At 37.2% G+C, this 23,043-nt stretch overlaps 1 protein-coding gene across 1 annotated transcript; it reads right to left on the bottom strand.

Moving 5' to 3' along the window:
- Nucleotides 1-1,244: 1,244 nt before the first annotated feature.
- Steap2 (STEAP2 metalloreductase) lies at nt 1,245-22,211 on the bottom strand. Its single transcript, XM_026399382.2, has 5 exons — nt 22,065-22,211; nt 9,970-10,494; nt 6,718-7,245; nt 3,804-3,968; nt 1,245-1,614 (listed from the first exon to the last, which is right to left on the bottom strand). Exons 2-5 carry the CDS (start codon nt 10,459-10,461, stop codon nt 1,327-1,329), a joined length of 1,473 nt encoding a protein of 490 aa, XP_026255167.2. The 5' UTR covers nt 10,462-10,494; nt 22,065-22,211; the 3' UTR covers nt 1,245-1,326.
- Between the last annotated feature and the right edge of the window lie 832 nt (nt 22,212-23,043).

Below are 23,043 nucleotides of genomic sequence, written 5' to 3'. Positions count from 1 at the left end.
TCTATCCTTCAGTTATGTAAAATGAAGATAACTGTCTTTCTCACATGTTTTTGAGCTTAATGTTTGTAAGCATTAAGTGGGGTAATACAACCATGCCTAGTACTTAAAATCCCAGAATGAGCATCAGTAATATCCCCTATCACAGAGAGTGGTGATAACTAGGTGCAACAGCAAAGCTCATCTGAGAAATAACTACTTGTGTGTAATGTGTAAAACTACACTTTTTTTTTTTTTTTTTGCTTTTTGGTACTGGGCATTGAACACAGGGGCACTTTACCACTGAGCTTCATCCCCAGCTTTTTTTATTTTGAAACAGGGTCACTGCTAAGTTGCTTAGGTCCTCACTGAGTTGCTGAGGCTGAACCTGAACTTGCAATCCTCCTGCCTTGTCCTCCCAAGTCACTGGAATTACAGATGAGCATCACCATACATGTCTAAACCTGTACTTTTGCTCTAAGAACAATATCCAATTTCCAGGATAAATAATATATATATATAAATATACATATATATTTATAATATATATATATGTGTGTGTGTATAATATATAATATATATGTGTATATACATCAGTTTTGGAGGCCAAATAGTTCTGAGTCCTTTCCCTGTTCAATTTAATTAAGATGAAAATTAAACTGCTCTGTAACATGATAAAAAATAAAATCTTTCTTGAGTTGTATGTTATCAGTTGTATTTCATGTCTACAGTGCATTTTAAATATAATTTCAAGTTTGTCTTTTTAATTTGTGTTTGTTTAATTAAACACATTGCTTCATACAATTAATTACATTCTTCAACTCGTATCTTATGAGAAAAGTATATGGATGTTACCATGTACCATTACCTAGATATTAACATAATTGTCCTTTTCTAATAATGTATAATTACCCAATTTTGTTTATTAAATTGGATAATAATTAAAACCTTACTTAAGCTTCAGAAAAAAGTATATCCATTGAATCATAGTAAAGCTTCAGATTCTGCTGGTTTGCATATTGTTTTAACCTATATTTATATTATTAATTACATATATTTTGCCTGATTATGAAATATAGATAAAACAACAATAGTGTTACAGTTATGCAAAACAAAACAAAACATACCTACATTTCAACAATATGTTGACTACAAAAATTCATATTGGCAAAATAGGACATTTGTGAAAGCTAACTTGGAGAAAATTCTATTACTAATTCAATTGAAATATTACTTAACAGATTTCAAACCATAGTTATTTGGCAGCACATGTACAACCAAACACAGAGGAAGTCATAAAAATAATGATGTGAGTAACACTTGATATGGCGGGGTGAGCACCATTTATCATCACATTACTGTAACCCTCTCTGGGGAAAGATGAGGAATTGTTCCTCCAGTGCCTTCTTCTAGAAATTGGCTCTTTTCCCAGCCCTTTTTAATTCTTTTCAGTTTTCTGCTTATACATGGAAGAAATAAGACAATTTTACCCAGAATTACAATTGAGGGCAAAACGAGAGCAAGAACAAAGTTTGGTGGTGTGTAAAACCTGTAGTACTCTTCTTCAAAAGCTCGCTTCCATCCATAAATTAAAACATGGAAAGTACTTATGAGCAGAGCAACATATCCAAGTGTAGACTTGGGGTAGAAGAAGTAGAAAAAGAAAACAACAACAACAAAAAAAAACAATAAGATAACAAATATTCAGACTCATGAATTAACCTATCCAGATATACCATGATTATATCTTGATAAAACTATTTTGTCTTTTTAAATTACTGAACTACTCTTTGTCCTCTCCGAATTAAACAATCTTCAAAACTTTCATATTTTATACATTACATGCTCACTATTTACATGCACACCTTATTTTACATAAATAGGGCCAAAATCAATACATTATTTTAATAGTCTATTGTATCAAGAACATGTTCATGTAATTAAAAATAAAAACAGGACATTTGGGGGGAGCTGGATAGTGGGGGGTGGGGGGTGTTACTGAGGCTTGAACCTAGGAGTTCTTTATCACTCAACTACATACTCAGGCCTTTCAATTTTTTATTTTGAAATAGAGTTTTGCTAAATTGCTTAGGGCTTCACTAAGTGACTAAAGCTGGCCTAGAACTTTGAATTCTCCTGTCTCAGCCTCCCAAGTCTCTGGGATTACAGGTATGTGCCACAGTGCCAAATTGGATGTCAATATTATTTGATTGAATGATGTCCATAATTTATTTAATAATTCTTTTTTTGTTGCTCATTTACTCCATTTCCAACATTCTTCAACTATAAATAATATAACTTTAGGTCATTTTCTATATTTAGGCTTATTTCCTTAAGAATGATCTCTACTAGTGTCATTATTAGTCAAAACACCTTACTTTTCTTTAAGAATACTGATACACAATGCTAAACTCTTATTTATAAAGGTTATCCACATTCCCACCGGCTATGTATAAAAAGTGTGTACTTGTATGTATTACACACACACACACACACACACACACACACTTGAATATATGGAACATAAATGATAAAGAGTACACATACATATTATATACATACTAGTTAGTAGGAAAATATGAAAAACCTTATAATATTGATATATAAATAGAAATACCAATTCAAACGTTAGCTTTATTGACCATAGTGAATGTAATTATTAAGAGTACTGTAGTTAGGCAGTTTATAGGTTAAATTCTAAAAGATCAGCATTCTTCAATTCCCTAAATTAGTATGTATAAGATTGCTTACTTTGAGAAATGGTTTGTTACATAAAAGTAATATTAAATCAGTATAATGATGTAACGTCTGACTTCACCAGGAAAATATCAACTCTGGCAGGCAGGATGTTTGCAATTACTCATCTAAATTTATGATAATATGCACCTGTCTAGCATAAAAGGTGGGCCTTTAATCAGAGGGTCTTCTATTTCTTTTCATGTATGATTAACCAAAATTGGGAAAGTTTTCACATTCTCTTCAGAAAGGAAAGATGAATTTAGACAAAGGTTATGTTCTTAATTTGAATGTAGTTTTTTTACATGACTTTAAGAAAAGTTCAAATATATTGGCAGAGAAACAAAACTTACTTTGTTTTATGGCACTTATTTTATAGCACTGATCCATATAGTGTGCTATAAACCATTTGTATGCAACCAGTACAGATTTTGTGATCCTATAGGTAGAGTTTAAATTTGGCTTATATATTTTTAAAATGTGCAAATTCATTATATAGATGTTACTGGAAAAGAAGAATGGTCTTTTAAAGAACACAATGGTGTTTTAAAATGCCTCTACAGATACTCTTATACATTAGTATATGAAGATATGTTAAATACATATACTAACTAGATTCACAGGGTTGTTTGCTTGTCATAATCCATTAACCTGGTTACCTAATTTGACACATTTCTTTAAAATATTCAGACTTACTTTCTCCACACTTGTATTCAAATTAATAAGATTTTTCCCCCAGAAACATCAAGATGACTCAAAATATAATTTTTCATTCATTTGGCTAATAATAATTGACTTTTAGCACTAAATGTGATCTATATTCTTCCACTTTCATTTTTTTCTTTCCTAATAAAGTAACCTTTATCCTTCACATAGGGGACAGTGCTATCAAAGTCTTCCAGTACAAGGATGTACTGGTTTTTCACTTATTACATCAGAGTGGTACTAGCTGGATCCTAGCATTATGAATTAGATGCATGAATATAACCCCAAAAGCACTTTTAATAAGAAGTATATTTAAAATTCAAGTTTGCTTAACAATGAAATTCTATGCTGCCCAATCCCTAACAAACAAAACTCCACATACATACCTGAATAAAACTGAATTCCCTCCAGTTTAAAGCACTGCTCACAGAAGGGATGGAAGTGACAGCCAGGAGGGAAAGCAAGCCAAGGCTCATTATGCCAAAGGAGATGTACATTTCAATTCTCCAAACCTCTTCCTCATTCCAAGAGTTTTCAATATTTTCATGAACCTAACAAGAAAACAAATGTGAATTTCCTTTTTTTTTTTTTTGGTAGTACATTAACTGATTCAGCATTGAGTTTACTCTTGGCTTAAGAATCAGGTCATATATGGACACACTTAAGTTGTATTATTTCCATTTAACAAACCATTTGGAAAACCTATTATTGTTTGGTATTGTTTCTGGTGTAAGGGAAAAGAAAGGGTATGTTAAACAAAAACAGGACTGACACTTCTCCTCCTTGCACATGTGCAAGACGAGGGTGGCAAACAATTGCCACCACGTGTGCAGGGCATGTCTGTTACTGGGACTCTGGAATCCAAGACTGTGAAATGCCCCCTGGTTGCTTCCCTCAGGAACACAAAAGAAGTACTGGCAGTTAGACTTAATTCAGAGGGACTCTTACAAGTTCGTTTATAGTTGTTTGAGTATTTTATGTACATTCTGGCCTTAGTTTAACATAGAATCCGGGCAGAGAATTTCTAAACTACTTTTGTGTCTTCATTCCCAACATGCATATCTGTGTTTGTTCATCTTTTTCTTCTTACCTTTCCTGCCTAGGAAAAATAATATTAATAGGATTTCCTGAGGATTCAGCTCTATGAAGCTGAAATATTTATCCACTTGAATCACCTCATTAATACAATTTTCAAAATCTAAATGCCTCATGCATATACAGTATTTTTACAAACATCTTTCCCTTACATTGATAATTAATGTATAATCAAGTCAGACATAACTATGAATTTGTGGTAATTTGCATAGAAACTGCTTTTAGAATTATCTATTTATTCGAAAACAATATAATTAGAACATAAATCAGGAGTTTAAAGATAAGCTGCAGTTTTGAATTACATATCTATTCATGGAAAACACATTCTTACTCAATAGCTTTTTAACTTTGTCTAGTTTTAATTAACAAAACAGACTTGAAATTTAAAAAAAAAAAAAAAGAGAAAAAGAAAGGAAAAAAAGGCTAATTCTTAGCCCTGAGTTCCATGAAGCAATCATACCAGAAAAAGGCTCCTAGCATCTTGTTCCATATTCCTACGATACAATAAATGTACCCTGGTACATTGAGAGACTACAACCCAGATCTACCTCCCCTCCCAGTTCATTCCATAAATAAATAAATAAATAAACACACACACACACACACACACACACACACACACACACACACATATATATATATATATATATATATATATATATTTTTTTTTTTTTTTTTTTGGTACCTGGGATTGAACTCAGGGGCACTCAATCACAAATCTCGGAGGCTCTCAATCACTGAGCTACACACATTCCCAGCCCTATTTTGTATTTTTTAATTTAGAGACAGGGTCTGAGTTGCTTAGTGCCTTGCCTTCATTGAGGCTGGCTTTGAACTCTTGATCCTCCTGCATCACCCCCGCCCCATCTGCTGGGATTACAGGCGTGAGCCACCACACCTGGCTCACAAATAGACTTTTTGAGCATATACTGTGTCCAGGCAGAATTCTGGGAATCAGCCATACATTACAGAACAACAAGGGACAAAGATCCCCCCTCTCATGAACTCACATTCTGATGGGAGAAAGCAGACAACAGAAAATATAATAAACAATGAAAACAAAAGTGTGTTATGGGGTGGTAAGTGCTACTGGAAAAACAAACTTAGAACAGGATTAAGAGGGCCTGTGAGTATTGTGCCTGGGTTGGAGGCAAGTGGCGGAACTTAAAAAGTGTCCACTGTAGGCCTCATTGAGTTAAGAGCTGAGCAAAAATTTGAAGGTGAGGAAGCTGGATGAGCAGATATCAAAGCCTTAGTATTCAGTTAAGAGAAGTGGTACTTTCAGAGAGCAGATGGCTTGAAGGATATCCATCTGCTAACTCAAACAATTATTTTAGGTTCTATTGTTGAAACAAGCTGAAGTAGTAGATGCTACATACTCGGACTATGATGTCTTGGTTTCTTATAAAATATAAATACTTTTACACATTTGTTTTGGTGCAGTGATCTTGACTTTCTTTGAGAAATGCTACACCAAATAGCTTCAGTGAAATCCCTCATTTTACATTTGTGGAATGGGAATTAGTGAGATCAGTCAACCTCATCATCAAGTTTCTCCTATGAAGGTCTCCCTGTGATTTTCTGGGAGAGCTAAGCACTAGAAAAGCTTCACCAAAGGAACTAGCATATTTTTCTGCTCTTTGACAACAAGAACCAACAAGACATTGTTAACAATGTCTCCTTTTTTACTCTATCCGAAATCTCAAAGCCAAAACAGAAGCTGCATAGAAATTCTTAGCCAGCAGAGGTACTTTTTTCTCCTGATCTGAGTACCTATTTTGTTTTATATATTCACTGGTTCAAATTTCATTGTATAAGTTTACCACGAGTTGCATTATTTTGTGGACCATGGTTGATTATAAAACATTACAATAATTAATGTTATTTTAAAATTAATGTTAGAAACAGTCATTACAATCATAACATTAAAAGGGGGGGGGGACCGCCCAAATAACCCTCAACTTCCCGGCTTGTATTCTGTAAAGGAGATGGTAGTTGTTTTTACCTGAAATGATTTTGAATGAGTCACATAATTCTTATGCAAAATAACTGTTTAAAGAACAATTCTTTCCCCTCCCAAAATATACCAGCAGAATATTTCCATGACAAGGTATATAAAATATTACACTATTTTAAATCTTATGTTTCACAATTTATATTGATAAAGTTGACTAGCGTCAGATAAATAATAAGCACTTTCAGTACCTGCTGATAAGCCATGTTGAGAAACAAGTATCTTTCTGACCTTCTCATCGGCAAGCAGAGGCTGTAGGCAACATGGACAACAGTGAAGAAATAACTTAGTAATCCGAGTTGTTTCCTACACTGTAACCAGGTCTCCAGCCAAGGTGGAAATCTCCTATACTTGGTGCCATAATAAAGCTGATATGCAGCTGCCAGGAGACCTGCTAGGTATACCAGAGACAACAAAGTAATGGCAACTATAGGCAAGGTTTTATTCACAATCTCAATAGGAATCTTGTAAAAGTCACTCTGCTGGTTTCTTGCATATGGATGTATCACATCTCTGACAAAAGAATAAAGAAAGAAAAATGTGGACAAGCTTATGGCTACCACCACTGGCCCCCTCCAGAGAGTAAACAGTCGCAGGGGTAAATTTTCAATCTCCCTGGCTGATGATAATGATCCCAAGTCAACAGGAATGAAATTCAACTGGCGGGCAAGTTCAATAACCTGTTGTCGAGCTTGAATATTGTTGCTGCATATGTAAACCTGCAGGAAAAACAAAAAACTCATTATTGGTTTATAAAAGTTGCATTCATCACATGCTCTACTTAATCCATGATGCATCACTTGTAAGGGCTTTGAGCAATGCAAATGATTAAAATTCAGGAGATAAAGCACTGATTAATTTACCAACCTATTATCAATAGATTTTAAATAATGTCATTAAAAACAAACACACACAAAGTCCTTATCACCTATGATAACATGAAAATAAAGTATAAAAAAAATCTAGTGGAAACCTGGGATCCACACAGGGGAGTCCTCAGGGCAAGGGAAGCAGCTGGAAGGAAAGGTGCACTTTTCTAGGACCCTCAGTTTAACAGCAGCAGCAAAGTGTCCCCTTCAGGCACAGGTGGAATATGAGCTGCTGGCAATCTCTGCTCCTCCCCAGCTCTATAACTCTTGTAGAAAACAGGGTGGGGCTGGCTCTTCTTGATTTTGTGGACAATATTTAGTTCTGGATTGTAGTGATTCTGCCTCGTAGGTAATTATAAGCACCACCTTTTACAGATATTCAGCAAGAGTGAATGTGGGCATGAACTTTGGATAGTGGCATTTGCAATTAAAAACCTCTAAATTATGTTATGATGCTGTACGATTTATAAAATTTAGGTTTAGAACCCAATTCAGCAAGTATCTGAAAAACTATGGATAATCTCAGGTATATTACTTCATTGATAATTTTATAAAATGTTTTCTTCTTTAAATAATGATGCTATTCCTGACAAAATAAAAATAGTTAAATAGGAAAGCAACTTCCATTTTTTAGGACTAAGATATTATCTCTATAGGAAATGTAATAATAGTATAGGTGGTGTTGAGGCTAGACTTTCAAATGAACAAAACCTGACTGGTACTGTAATGGAGTTAAAAAATTCAACAAATATTTGTTTAGCACCAAGTTCATTGCAGGAGTGAGCTACTGTTACTAATGGGTAAGTCATCTCACTTAGGGCTAGAAAAATATTGGTATAAAGTCTCCAGTAATGTTTGGGGAAAACAAATTTCTAAATATATTACCAAAAATGTTTGTATAAAGGCTCTGAAATAAGCCACACTGCAACATTTGCATGCTGAGTCTATATACACAATGGTAGCTATGTAGAGCTCTTTGGACCATGAATTTCAGCTAACATTAGCCAGTAGAATTCTATACCATTATACAAACATTCATGAACTTCTAACATGGAGATCCTTTTATACCAAAGAAATAAGAAAAGCATTCTAAATTAATTCATTATAGTTGTGACAATGGAGTAAACCTTTTTTCTCATAAGTGATAAATATTATAATAAATCTAAAAGTATAAACCAAACACTCCAAAAGGGGCACACCCATTATGAAATTACAAATTAAACTATTCCTGTAGCTCAGTTTGAATTTAACCATTGTTCCACATTTTTTTTCCATTAGAAAATTTAAATAACAAATATGAATGAAGGATTAAATTCAGGTTTGACTCTCAGGTCCTCGCTCTAATTTGCCTTATGTTTATCCACTGCAAAACTTTGGTGGATATGCAACAAAACAAAAAGGACTAAGAAATAACTTCAAGAAGTTGGGGGTGTAGCTCAGTAGTAGAATGTGTGCTTAGCATGTTTGAGTGAGTCCCTGAGTTTGATCCCCAGTATTGACAAAAGAATTTAAAAAAAAAGAACAGAAAAAAAGAAAGAAAAGGAAATAGGCTCTGGGAAAATATGTATTGTTTTGCTAGTCTTTAAAATAAAGAAAGTAAATGACAGGGCTGGGTTTGTGGCTTAGTGGTAGTGTGTTGCCTAGCATGAGTGAGGCACTGGGTTCGATCCTCTTAAATAAATAAAAGAAAGGTATTGTATTCATCTGTAATTAAAAAGATATTTAAAAAAGGAAACTGAATTATTATCATGACTCTGATATACACCATATAATGATATAATGCATTTATTTTCTAAGGAATGTTTAACAGCTATCTTTATGGACAAAAATCGTAACATCATTTTATCATATTTAATTTTAACACATAAGCACAACTTTTTCAAAGTACACTATTTTATGTGTTTACTTTTAGAAGTAAAAGTAAAATTCATTCCAGGGGCACCAACAGAACTTGCCATCTGTTTCACTTTCAAATTGAACTAGATAAAGAACATCCATAGATGCTTGCTGAAAGTAAATGTAAGAAATCTAGTCTTTATCTGTCCTACATGGGTTGAAATCTACCCTTAAACTGTACTACTTTATATTCTATGAATATTTAAAAATAAAAAAGTCCTTTAGTCTAAAATACTATTTAAAGGATCATATTGAATACTATTTTATTCAGAGGTAAAATACTGTGTTACCCAGTAGCTTTTGCCATGGAGGAAGAAGGGGAAGAAGAAGGAAGACAGGGAGGGAGAAGGGAAAGAAGGAAAGAAAAAGACTTGTCTGTTACTGTTTCTGTTTTGGAGGACTCCAGGAGAGAATCAATGCACTGTCACATTATTTATCAGCTAAACTTGCCTTTTCTTTAATTAACTAGTTATGACAGAAATGTCATACTTTTCAGCTTTCCTCATAATTTTTGGAAATAGAATTATGCCTTTATAAGGTCAGGACATTAATCTTAAAATGCTCATAGACAGTTTTCAAAATAGTCATTGGAGAATGTCAGAGTTTGGTTTTAAAATATCTGCTATTTGTTAACCACCAAATACCAGATAAATAAGAATGAAGTTCAAAATTACATACCTGACGGCTGGCATCCTTAGGTCCTAACTGAAGTGCCCAAGCTGAAACAACGTTAAATCCTTTGACAATCAAGGAATCCGGGAATAATGAAGCCAAATATTCAGCATTGGATTCTGGGTATTGGTTTATCCTCATGTTATTGCTCACATCAATCAGGATTTTACCCACAAGCAGATGCCTCAGGTCCCATAGAGAGGTGTAATGTTCTCTATGTATAGCAACAAATATTATATTTGTTTTTGTTAGAGCATCTTCATGATGGGTGACATCTACCACGTGAGGAAAAAATTCAGATGCAAATTTAGGATTTCTACTTCCTATGACCACATGATAGCCACATCTAATAAGCCGAATGGTCAGGGATTTGGCAAAATCCCCACTTCCGATTACACCCACAGTGACCTTTCTTGCATCCTTGATACCATTTATTCCATTAGGCAAAAACGTTTCACTAAGGCTCTTAGGGCTTCCCATCATAGAGATCGATTCCATGATATGGACTCTTTCAGGGTCACCAGGAATATCCTAGGGGAGAGAAAATAAAATGTTCACCAATTACCTAATGCCAAACTTAGAACACTTCTAGACATTGTAATAATGTCAGGTATTTCTAGTGGTAAAATATTTTGGCATGCTGTATAACCTAGAATACAGCAAGATACCATTTGTAAGCTTAAAAAAAAGGATTTTTTTAGCATCTTTAATTTTATTTATTTATATATTTTTTAATGTGGTGCTAAGGATCGAACCCAGTGCCTCACATGTGCTAGGCAAGTGCTCTATGACTGAGCTACAAGCCCAGCCACTAAAAAAGGATTTCTAAATGGGAAAATTAACTGGCACACAGCTAATCTGCCAAGTAGGACTTCTCAAGCTTTAATGTGCATACAAGTTACTTGGGCATCTTGTTAAAATGTGGATTCTGATTTAATAGGTTTGCAGGAGGTGGGGAGATACAAGACTCTGCTTTTCTAATAAAGGTGCTGCTGATCTGTAGACCCCTTCCTGGAGCATCAAAGTACTGTACCGTACCAGGGGAAAGAGATTGAAGTTTCCACTCAGAACGTCTTTACAAAAACATAGTCTAACAAGCACAGTCACTCTGCTTTCAGCAAATCAGACAGCACATCAGAAATGCAGCTAGAGGCAAAGAAAACGACCTTGATGCCAAGTAATAACTTAAAAGAAAAGACAGAAAAACCATAACAAACAACCTTTTAAACCAAAATTGTCTAGACTCATTCAGGATGCAGTCTGTAAATTTTTCTATACATTTCATAACTAGTGATTATCATTAAATGAGAGTAAGATAAATCAGTCAATAAACAAACCCTTGGGCTGGGAATGTAGATTAGTGATACAGCACTTGCCTAGGGTGAATGAGACCCTGGGATCAATCCCTATTGATGCAAAAAACAAGAAAAAATAAAACAAAACAAAAAACTCTGTCACTTAAATAATATCATAAGAAAAATAGGCATCAAAATATAAAAAGGTTTAATTCTATCATTTACCCTATCTATATCTTCCAACTTATTGAGAAAGATAGCTTCTCTATGAAAAAAAGGTTTAATAATGTATTTATGATCTTAAATTACACAGTACTTAGGAAATATTTTTCTTCCCCTATTCAATGGCTGCAAAGACTATGATGGAGTTATTTTTCCCGAGGGGAAAAAAAAAAAGGTTTTTTTTCCTTCAGTACTGGAGATTGAACCCATTGTGCTCTACCACTGAGCTATGTTTCTAACCCTTTTTAAAATTTTTACTTTAAGACAGCATCTGGCTAAATTGCCCAGGCTGGCCTTGAACTTGTGATCCTCCTGCCTCAGCATCCTGAGTCACTTGGGTTATAGGCACATTCCACTGCACCTGGCCAAGTTATTTTTTATTATTTGAATGAGTAATATATTAAATGTCTATATTTGTAAGAACTTGCTCAATACAAATCAGATTGCCATGAATCAGTGTCTCTGTCGAGTATGAACGAAAAATATCCCATTCTATCCCCATTGCACAATCTCTTTTACATTTGCAGCAGATGTTGATCACTTTAGAGGATTTAATGGATTTTACAGGCAGAGGTGGAATGTTATAAAAAAAAACATGTTTTTTGTTCTTTTTGTTTTCACTAAATGAAATTTGAAATTACTGGAGTTAGAAAAATCAACTTCTTACCCTAGAAATGGGTCACATTCAATGACTACAAATATTAGTAAATTAAACTTTAGAAAAACAATACTAATAGTAATATTACCTAATACTTACATAGCAATATGGTTTCAACTCTGTCTTGTGCTTTATATATTAATAACTTACACAACTACCCTATGATATAGGTGCTACTGTCATACTCTTGACCACTTACCTACCCCTAATTATTACATTATCTAAGGGTGAAAGGGTTACTAGATTTGGACACAGAAAGCCAAGTTTCCTATATCTGGGTCCTGAGTATATATATGATAGCATCTCCTAAGATACAAGAATTGCAAAATCTTTTAATCTAATGATGATGATAATCAGAGTTGTCTTTTTTTTTGGTATTGAACTCAAGGTTACTCAACCACTGAGTCAAATCCCCAGCCCTATTTTGTATTTTATTTAGAGACAGGGTCTCACTGAGTTGCTTAGCACCTTGCTTTTGCTGAGGCTGGCTCTTAACTTGTAATCCTCCTGCCTCAGCCTCCTGAGCCATTGGGATCACAGACGTGGGCCACCATGACTAACGATCAAGGTCTTTTCAAACTAAACACCAAACAAAAACTAAATAATATCAGTTATCTCTTTATTTTTTTACAAAAATAGCTCATACCTCTTCTGTAGATCAGAATGTGAAGAGATAAAGAATATACTAGGACCTAATAACATCACCTATCGGTCCCCCATTACACCACACGTTTTATACATATGACTCTGGTCTAACACGTTTGAACCTTATTCACATAAGAACCTAATGACATGTTCTAATTGGACCCTTTAATAGTGTAGCTATTGCTAAGTGAAGAAATTGGCCTATAAATGAGACTCTTTCATTATGGTGTTAAGAATACGAAAGCATGATTGAGAGAGCACAGGCAAACAACATCTTCAGTGAGTCTGAGATGGATTGTTTATTGCTGGGGCATAAACATATCATGCTTGTGTACGAGTTCATGGTTCGTAGAGTGTTTTCACAAATAATATTATTTTATTTAATGCTCAGATGGTTGTAGAATATACAGCATGCCTTCCTTAAAAGAGGAGCAAATGGGCTCAAAGAACTTTAGCAGTTTGCCTAAGAGTGAAGTTTGTAGTGACACAGTAAGGATTCTAACCTATACTCACTCTGAGCCTGCAGTGCGAATTCTATATGGGGAATCTTAAAACTGTTTAGCATCTCCAAGTGTCATCCATAACTATGCTTTCTAAGAACAATACTAACTAAATAGCTAAAATATGAATCTTAACCAAGGACAGTTTTAGATACATCCACAATTACACCTTAGGAATTTTAGATATGAAACTTAAAATACAGTCAAAATAATTCCCATGTTTTGGGGCTGGAGTTGTGGCTCAGTGGTAGAGCACTTGCTTAGCATGTGGTGAGGCCCTGGGTTTGATCCTCAGCACCACATATAAATAAAAGATCCATTGACAACTAAAAAAATATATTAAAAAATAATTCCCATGTTTTGGATCAAAACCAATGATATGAATGTATTAGTATTACAAAACAGAACATGATTGGTTGCTGTGTAACTTTTGAAGAACCCCGGATAGCAACCCACATATCATCTGGGATATAGTGAAGATACATAATGCTAAAGGGGAAGAAAGAAATGACCAGGAAGTATGTAAATATCCTTCTGGACTCACCTAGACCCAGACCCAGACCCACGGGCAACCCATCTCCCATGCGCACTGGGTAACTATCTGATATTGATACTGCACAAAAACTTATCAATTTGTAATTTGCTAAGCTAGTATTTTGGATCAGCTGAGATGAAGTTATTAACACTTGTGTTACCCATGAAAACTAAGGTCAACATCTGTTTAAGAAAGCTTATGTTGCACATTTCCATTGACAAGGAATGAAGCAACTATAATCTCAAGGCAGATCTACCCAACTATGAAGCCACATGAATTTATCCAGGCCAGTGTGTGCTTTGTACATAAGAGATAAAAGGCAAGAGAAGTCATGGTGCTCACACTCAAGAAGTTTATGTTCTTATTTGGAAGAGACAGAAAGTACTTTTGTAATCAAAAGTATAATAAAATCCTCTCATCAGTATATAGTTAGGAATTACACTGTATGGTCAGAGTGTACCCTAATATCACGTGGTGTTTGTTGTTCCCTTTACTTCAAGTCATTCTTTCTTGTGTGTGTAAATAGAGTAATAAAATTGTATTTATGAACTAATCTCTAATTCAACCAGAGCTTCCATAAAATCATTTGATAACAGTGCACTTAAAACTAGAAGTAAAGCTACAAGTAATTTGTGTGTGTGTGTGTGTGTGTGTGTGTGTGTGTGACATGATCTTTAAAGTCCTAGGGCACTGGTTGCAATTAAAAATATATATGGAGAGGAGACAGTAGGAAGTTTTTCATACAATTATGCAACTTAAAGAATTATCCCTCACTTGGAGAGTAAGTCTTTATTCTTCTGGGTTAAAATGTCCTTTTTTCATAATGGGATTGTGATAACAGTTGAGTTGGCAATCCTATGTAGCTCCCTTCCCTCCTTTGTATTTTATGCTCCATAAAAACCAGGTCTGAGGGCTACTCTTCATAGATGTGAGGAAGCTCTAGGTGAAAGCTCTCCTTTAGCTAGAAAGAAAAACCTCTGGGGAGCAGGCAGGCGCAGTGGAAGGAGGCCCCTGCAACTGCAGTTACCTGCCTAATAATATGCAGACGTTAGGGGCACACTCTGCAGAAGGATAGAAAACATCCCAAATTTTCTGTGACTAGATAGTGATTTACTCCTACATCCTTTGGATTGCATTAAGATAATCCCTAAATTCTCTTGGTATTTGAATAAACAAAACCCAACTGTTTATCTATGACAATAACAAGTTTCTGTAGCGAGAAAGAGTGGTTTTGTTTCGAGGTTTACATTTTTTTTGGAAGTTCTCAACCCCTGCAGAAAACCCCAAAGACAAAGCTATAATTCTACTTGAAACAGGAATGTGATTTCCTAATGCAGTGGCTCTCCCAGTGCTGTCCTTGAGCCAGCGGCATCAAATCAGCATCACCTGGGAACTTGTAGTAATGTGAATTCTCAGGGCCCACCCTGATCTCCTCAGTCAGAGCCCCTGGGGGTGGAGTCTGGCAATCTGTGTTTTAACAAGCCTTCCTATGACTCCATGCATGTTAAAGTTTCAGAACAACTACCCTAATGTAACACATCCAACCATTATTTGCTGTTTGCCTGAATAACTCAGATTATTAAATCCTTTGCCTCAGCTGAAACTTGAAAAGCATTTTCCAAAAATTGTAAATGAGATTTTATGAAAACTATATAGATTTGCTCTTTGAAATTCTGTTTATAAACTGTTTCGATTGCAAATGTTTTCAGTCTTAGATTTAAATGTCTTGTGTTCATATTTTATAGGAACAACTAAAGAATTTTCAGAAAATACAGTAATGTTATAGTTAAAATCGACCGACCCCAAGCTTTTCAGTATCCCCAAATGACCAGAATTTTGATGAGACAAATTCAAAATAATAAGTAATTTCTAAACTAATTCTTAGGTTTGGTATGTTATTTCAATAAACCTTTATATGGGTAGGATTTTAAAACATTTCTAGGTCCTAAATCACCAAAAAAAAAATTTTTATGGTCATTACATTATAACTACAAGGTCTGGAAAGAAGTCCAATTCATGTTAGAAAGATATTCAATTAAAAAAAAAGTTCTGATTATATCTAGTTAGTCCAGAAATTTAGTTTAAAATTTCAGTAAAAATTAAATTTAGTAAATTTTTAAAAAAATTTCCTATAATAATTTCAGCTAATAAAATTTTGTATCATCTTCGATAAATTAAAACAACATCCCCCCAGTGCCTCATCCATTTTTCTTTTATGTATGGGGCAGAGAAAAATACTGTATGCATCCCTACAACTCACAAGTTTAACTTGCTATCTCCTGTAGAACCATGTTCTCCCTGTGCATACTTGGGATTTCATAACACTGCAATTACCACAGCCATGAGGTATGTCTAAATGAACCTGTGCATAGCATGTCACAGCATGGCTAAAATAACTTCCCATCTGATAACCTCCTTGTAGACAGTGCATAGAGATAAGGACTCCTATGATTATTGGATAGTAAATACAGTCTTTTCTGTGTTGCAGTAATTCTCTTGCAAATAAACCGTTTAGCATTCTAGCCTCTCTGCAAACTCATTTCCATCATTTCAATGCCTTACCATGTCTCTGGTTACAAATGGTACCAGTACCCACTGACTGCTATCGGCTGTAGGTGTCTCTGATGATTGACATCAATTAGCAATCAGTCTACCACCAAACAGCATAATGATACCCATCCATCCACTCATCAATCCCCACCAACTCATCCATCCAACATTTTATTGAGTCCTACCTACAAGGCATTCAGTTCGGGATTGATACTCCAACAACACAAAACAGGCATTAACTTCCTAGCTATCTAACCAACATAATGAAATTATAAATGCTGAAGCATACACAGCAACTTTAAAAAAAACTTTATTGACGTATAATTTACACATACAATTTCTCCATTTTAGGTACACAGATAAATGACTTTGAGTAAATTTACAGAGTGATGCAATCATTTTCATCTCCAGTTAACCGTTACTATTCAGATTTTAAGAAAAGTGGCCAAGGGCAAAATCCTCTTTTAAAAAATCCTACTTCCCTCAAGATTCTGAAATGCCACTGGCTAGCCAATGTGACCTGAGCTTCTCTGCTTCGGCTTGGTACTTTGGTAGATATGAAAGGGCCCACTGCTTCTGTAGGAAGAAGGATAAACTGCAGTCTTAGAACTACTGCCTGTCCTCACAGGGTATCAAAGGAGCTATGAAAGCAGTAGATCTCAACCTTAGCTGCACACTGGAATGACCTAGGAGACTGAAAACATAGTGATCCCAGGCATCGTTATTAATTAGTCTGGAGTTCAGCCTGGGCATCAGGACTTTTTAAAGAGATCCTCAAGTATAAAACATATACATCTGAAATTGAAAGCAACTCTACTAAAAGATTCAGGATTCAACTTAGTACTTATATGCTATTTGGAGACAGCAGGTGTGGCTTTTTGTCTCTCATTTATGTCCATTTTTACACTGCTGTTTGTAATAATGAAAAAGAACACTAGTGAGAACATAGCTATCGGTCCTGAATACAGTAAGCTGAAGAATATGCAAGCAGTCCTGTCCCCTTTCCCACTGAAGCAGAAGCAGTACAGAAGATCCACTTACTATTTTGCAATCTTCTCTCTTCTCTGTTCTGGAAAGGGCAATATTATTCCTTAAAATGTGTCACCCCACCACACAAAATACTTTGTTCCTGTTGTTTCATAACATTCAAAATCCAGACAGTGTCTCTACTTTCTGTCCTGTAAGAGGGCTGTTAGGGTTTAGATACAAGGTTCCCCTAAAATCCCATGTGAGAGACAATGCAAGAAAGCTTAGATGTGCAAAGATTGAGTTAGGAGAGCCTTAACCTAATCAGTGCATTAATCCCCCAAAGGGATTAACTGGGTGGTAACTGAAGGCAGGCAGGGTGTGGATGGAGGAGGTGAGTCCCTGGGGGCATGCCTTTGGGGTACATATTTTGTCCATGCTAAGGGGAGTCTCTGCTTCTTGGTGGCTATGTCCTGAGCCACTTTCCTCCACGACACTCTTCTGCCATAATCTGTATTACCTTGGACACAGAGTTATGAAGCCACCTATCTAGGGACCCAGACCGTGAAACTGTGAGCACCAAATAAACTTCTCTAAAATTGTTTTAGTAAGGTCTTTTGGTCACAGCAGTGAAAAAGCTGACTAAAATAAGGGGCTCCTCTTCTTAGTTCTCCAGACATCACAGGTCCTACTGACCTTAGCAGACTAGACTTTTCAAATGGACTGACTTGCTCTGGAACACAGCTTCTCAAAGCTTAATACAAACATGACTATGGGGAATCTTGCTAAAATGCACAGAGATTGTCTAGGTCTGAGGTGAGGCTGAGTTCTACATTTCTCACAAACTCCCAGCTGATACCCATGGTCACACTTTGGCTAAAAATCTTAGTCTCTTTATCTTTTCATTTGACGTTATGTACAGGTAAACTAGATTAAATAATAAAGCAATGTCATTTACAGAAGGTTTTGTTTTTATGATGTCTAGGAAATAAACAGTTAAAGGTTTGTGAAATCACCTTGATTTTCTTTCTCTGAGTTTGTTTCCTTTGTTAAATGGAAAACAAAGAGGTTGTACTTGACCCCTGTGGTCCTTTCCAACAGTAAACTTCTTTTGATCCTAAGTCTTGAATGAGTGTTTGATTTGCTGTATGCATTTAATGCTTGAGAGTGGATTATCAAGATAAGAAAATTCAATTACACTCAGCTACATAACCTGCTAAAGCTTTCAGTTTAGGATTCCTTGACATTCCTTTAGCTGACAGGCAGCTGTTATGCTATGTTAATTTTGAAAAATAGAACTTAATTTGTTTTGTGAAGAAACATCTAGGGCATTAATTATTGGATAACAATAACTCAAAATTGCCCTCAGAGATTTTGATGACATTTGCAATCTGCTGGCTTATCAAGAAATGTAATCCTCCAGGGCCACAAGATGAGGTAATATATTCTTTGTAATTCCACATCTGAACTTCTCTTCTTTGTCTCCGTGAAAACACCCTGCTCCTTTGCAGCTCATGGCATCTCATAATACCCTCTCAAGCTTACTCCTCATCACTGGAGACCATGGCCCCAGTGCATATACAGTTGGTCTTTGTGATCCAACAACTACCGTTCCTCTCCAGGACTTCCTTATTCCTGGGGATGAACCATTCAACCTCAGGGCCTCTTATCTCCTTGACTTATGCATCAAAGGCAATGAATCCTTGCCTTCACTCCACCTCAGTCGTTCACTTCCTGGTATCTTCAAGCATTATCTCTTAGCCTGCTGATAACCCCAGTTTAAATATTCATACTTATAATTCTAGACAGCAAAATAACTCTGATCTACGTATCTCACATTTCTTTTTTTCATTCCCCATCCACCTGTTCCTAGTTAAACCCAGCCTAGATTTCATGGTGCATATTAAAAGTCACTCCCTTGAAAAGATCCTTAACTCTGACTCTCCATCATATGTTGAGTATCTGTACCCACGTTGGTGAAGACTGCTAAGAAAAAAATCATAAAACCAAGTTTCTCCTACCAAAGGCCTACCCTTTCTGTCTTGGAGACCATCCCTTTTTACTTCCCAAGGGGGTACGGTTATGACCTTCCTCAGTGACCTCCCAACCATAACACCATGAAAACTAAACTTTTTTCCCACCCAGTCCTGTTTCTATTCACCCCAAATACTATCTCAGTGGATGGTAGCATTACTCACCAGTTGCTCAGGTCAGAAATCTGACAGCCACTCTCTACTCCTTGCTTTCCCCAACCCTTGGAATAAAATCCAACCCAACTCCTGTTCTTCAAAATATTTCTTCAATTCCTCTTCACAACATCATTCTAGTCCAGGTGCCTATCATTTCTTACCCAAATTCGTCATAACACTTTTCTTTTTTCTTTTTTCTAAGATAAGCTCTTGCTATGTTGCTTAAAGTGGACTTACACTAGTGGGCTCCAGCAATCCTCCCACCTAAGTCTCACAAGAAGCTGGGACTAATGGTGTAGGCCACCCTGCTCAGCTTGCAAACATTTTCTAAAGAGTTAGTCCATCTTCTTTGTCCTTTCAAACAAACCATTCCCCACATAGCAGCTGAGTTTTAAAACACACATCATAAAATATCTCTCCCTCCTAAAAATCAATGGCTTCTTCAACACACCACCTTCCTGACTATGATCTAAAAGGTCCTGAATGGGCTAGCCTCTTCTTACCTTTCTAATCTCATCCTGAATGACCCCAGATCCCTATTGCCTAGCCACAGCGTTCTTTTCTGTAAGTAGAAAAGACCAGTCATTTTCCCATCTTGGGAATCTTGCATATGCTGTTCTGTCTTTACTACAATGATTCACCCCAGATTTTTACCACCTTTTCCTTTTCACCCTTATTAAACTTTCTTTGTAATAATTTTATGTGATTGTTTGTATACAATTTACTATCTCCCTCATCAGACAATAAAGCTCTTTGAGGGCAGAACCATGTTTGTCTTATCCATCAGTTCCTCCATACCGTTTGGCATATAGTAATTAAGCATGCAGTAAGTATTCTTTGTTATTGATTGCATCAAAAATTCCAGGGCCAAAAGAAATGTAATAGGTCTCTAAGTCAGACCTCTCTTTAGGCTGATTTAAGACATGTGGGCCCAAATGGAGTGATATGTCAATGTCTTAGTTACTTTAATGTCATGGTTATGGGCTAAGCAGGGAGTAAAGGCACCTCCACAGCCTAGCTTTTCAAACTGTTGGTGCATCCTCTGTCTCACTACTTTCTTTTTGAAGATTGAACCCAAGGGCACTCTACCACTGAGCTACATCCCCAGTCCTTTTCTTAATTTTTAAAAAATTTATGATAGGGCCTTATTAAATTGCTCAGGCTGGCCTTGAACTTGTGTCCTCCTGTCTTAGCCTCCCCAATAAGGGATTACAGGTGTACACTACTGCACCCAGCTCTTTTTCACTCTCGTGTATGAATTATAATATTTTCTTTAAAAAGATGTCTTTATCTGTGCTGTTTTTTTCAGTATTAAAACACATTTTATGCTCATTCACCACAAGTACATTTTCCATGACACCAGTACACTAGAAAGTGATTTGGATAGATGTTTAAATTGCTATCCTCCAAAATTAGCTCTATTTATCATTATTGATATTGTCTATTTCCCCACCACCAACAGACTGCCTGGCTAAGAGGCAGAAACTGCAACATTCCAATGGCAGCCATACATATTTAGGATGGGCATTTTTCATTTTCCAAATATCCTCTCTCTAGGCTTTGAAGCAACAGAAAAAGAGATGCAGAGTGAAAACAATGTATATACACACATATAGTATTTGAGAAAGAAGAAAAACAGATTAAGAAAATGAACAAATAAAGGAGGGGAAAGGAGGATAAAGAGGTGCTTTGGAGAGAACGAAAAGGTTCAAAACAGTCTTGTTAAGGGGACTAGATAGAATCTCTTCTAAGCCATGAGGGCGGGGTGGGGGCAGGAGTCTGAATTTTGTTTCTCCCTAAATGATGAGCAATAATTAACCATGGCCTGGAATAAGTTTCTCCACCTAAAAAAACTATCTGCCTGAGGAGTGAAAACTGACACCAATCCTCCACAGGGTGGGGGAGATAATAAATGGAAATCTCCGGACAAAAATTCTCTTTATCTCTCTGCTCTATTTTAAGAGCAAGATTTTTAGGGCATAATTTTCAACAAGTTTTGGCTGAGGCTGAATACAGGGCTCAAAGATAATTTAGGACACTCAAAGAAGCCAATTACTTTCTAACACAAAATGGCCTAAACACACCACAATTACATTACTGGGTAATAAAACGACTCCTAGAAATACCTGTTCGCACAGCAGGGTGGCTTGATCTTCAATGAAATGCGCTGCATCAACCCAAAGTGGCAGGTAGACTAGCTGGGAGAGCAAAGTAACCTGCCTGTGTCCTTTCCCTTTCTGGCACATCCTACCTGGGACGAAGTCTCTGTTGGCCTCCCTTCTCCTGGGCCCAACCTCAGGACTTTCCGGGAGCTCCAGAAAGAGGAAGAGGAGTAGGGAGCGGAACTGGTGGAACAGACCCTTTTGCACGCGTCCCACTCCCCTCCTCCAGCTGCCCGGAGATCAGGAACCCCGCCAGCCCAGGGCGGACGTCCGCAGAGGGCGCGGGATTCAGGTAGATGTCTGCAGCGCTTGGCGCTGACTGCATCGTGACCCTCAACTCCGCCGCGACCTCCTCTCTGGTTTTCCCCAGCCCGCTCACCTCTGCGCCTTCCGCACCGGGCAGGGGCGAGCCCAGCGGCTCCCCGGGCGCGGCGCCGGCTTCCCAAGGGCCCGGCCGGGCTCCAGGGCCTACGGACTGCTTCTCCGGCTGGCGGCTGAGGGTGGTTGCCGTGAGGTTCGCGCTCAGGCTGCTTCCCCGCCTCCCCGGGCTGGAGAGCTCAGAGCCAGGAAAGAGGGAGGGAGGTTCGCTGCGACCTCGCGGTGACGCGCCGCTAGGGGCTGCGCGTGCTAGGGGCTGCGCGTCCGAAGAGCGCGGAAAACGGAGAGGGCTGGGGGATGCCACTGGAGTCGGAGAGCCAGGCAGCGCGGAGAGAAACCTGGCAGCGCGCAGGGTGCTCGGGAGTGCGTGGGGGCATCTGGGGCGGACTACGTGCATTGAGGGGGAGCAAGCAGAGAGCCTGGGTAACTCGGCTTCACAGTTTTGCTCCCCCAACTGGGCGCAGCTGAGGATCCGCTTTCGCCTGCGGGGTTCCCGTGGTCTCCTGGATATTCCTCTCCAAGCAGCTCTAGAACAATAAAGCCCACTTTTATACCTTGCTGATCCAGACTTTGCTTTTATTAGCATACCCCCACCCCAGTTCCCACCTCCCTACTCTTAGTTCCTAACAAGCCTCTAAAACACTGCGCCTTTCCTTCATCTTTTGGCCGAATTGTGTCCTTGGAATAGAATATTCAGATGTGCCCTTTCATGAACCACATTTTAAAACTCCCTGGGATAGGAGGATCCTCACTCTCGTGGACTGCAGAGATTATTCTGTGGACTCTGACCTTCACTCTAGCTGGGGCCTCTGGAGCTTTGGTGTTGGGAAAAAGGTTAGACCAGCAGTCAGGAGACCTTCGTTCCTATGAAAGCCCATTAACTCCAAGGACTGCAATGGCCTTGGAATCTTTAAGAGATCTCTGAGCTGTGAAAGAGCACCTTGGGCTCGGGTATTCTGTATATTTTCTTCCTGCTTATT

This window comes from Urocitellus parryii, chromosome 3, assembly GCF_045843805.1.
Source record: "Urocitellus parryii isolate mUroPar1 chromosome 3, mUroPar1.hap1, whole genome shotgun sequence".
In the NCBI taxonomy this organism is placed as follows: Eukaryota; Metazoa; Chordata; class Mammalia; order Rodentia; family Sciuridae; genus Urocitellus; species Urocitellus parryii.
This window is presented reverse-complemented; position numbering and strand designations above follow the sequence as displayed.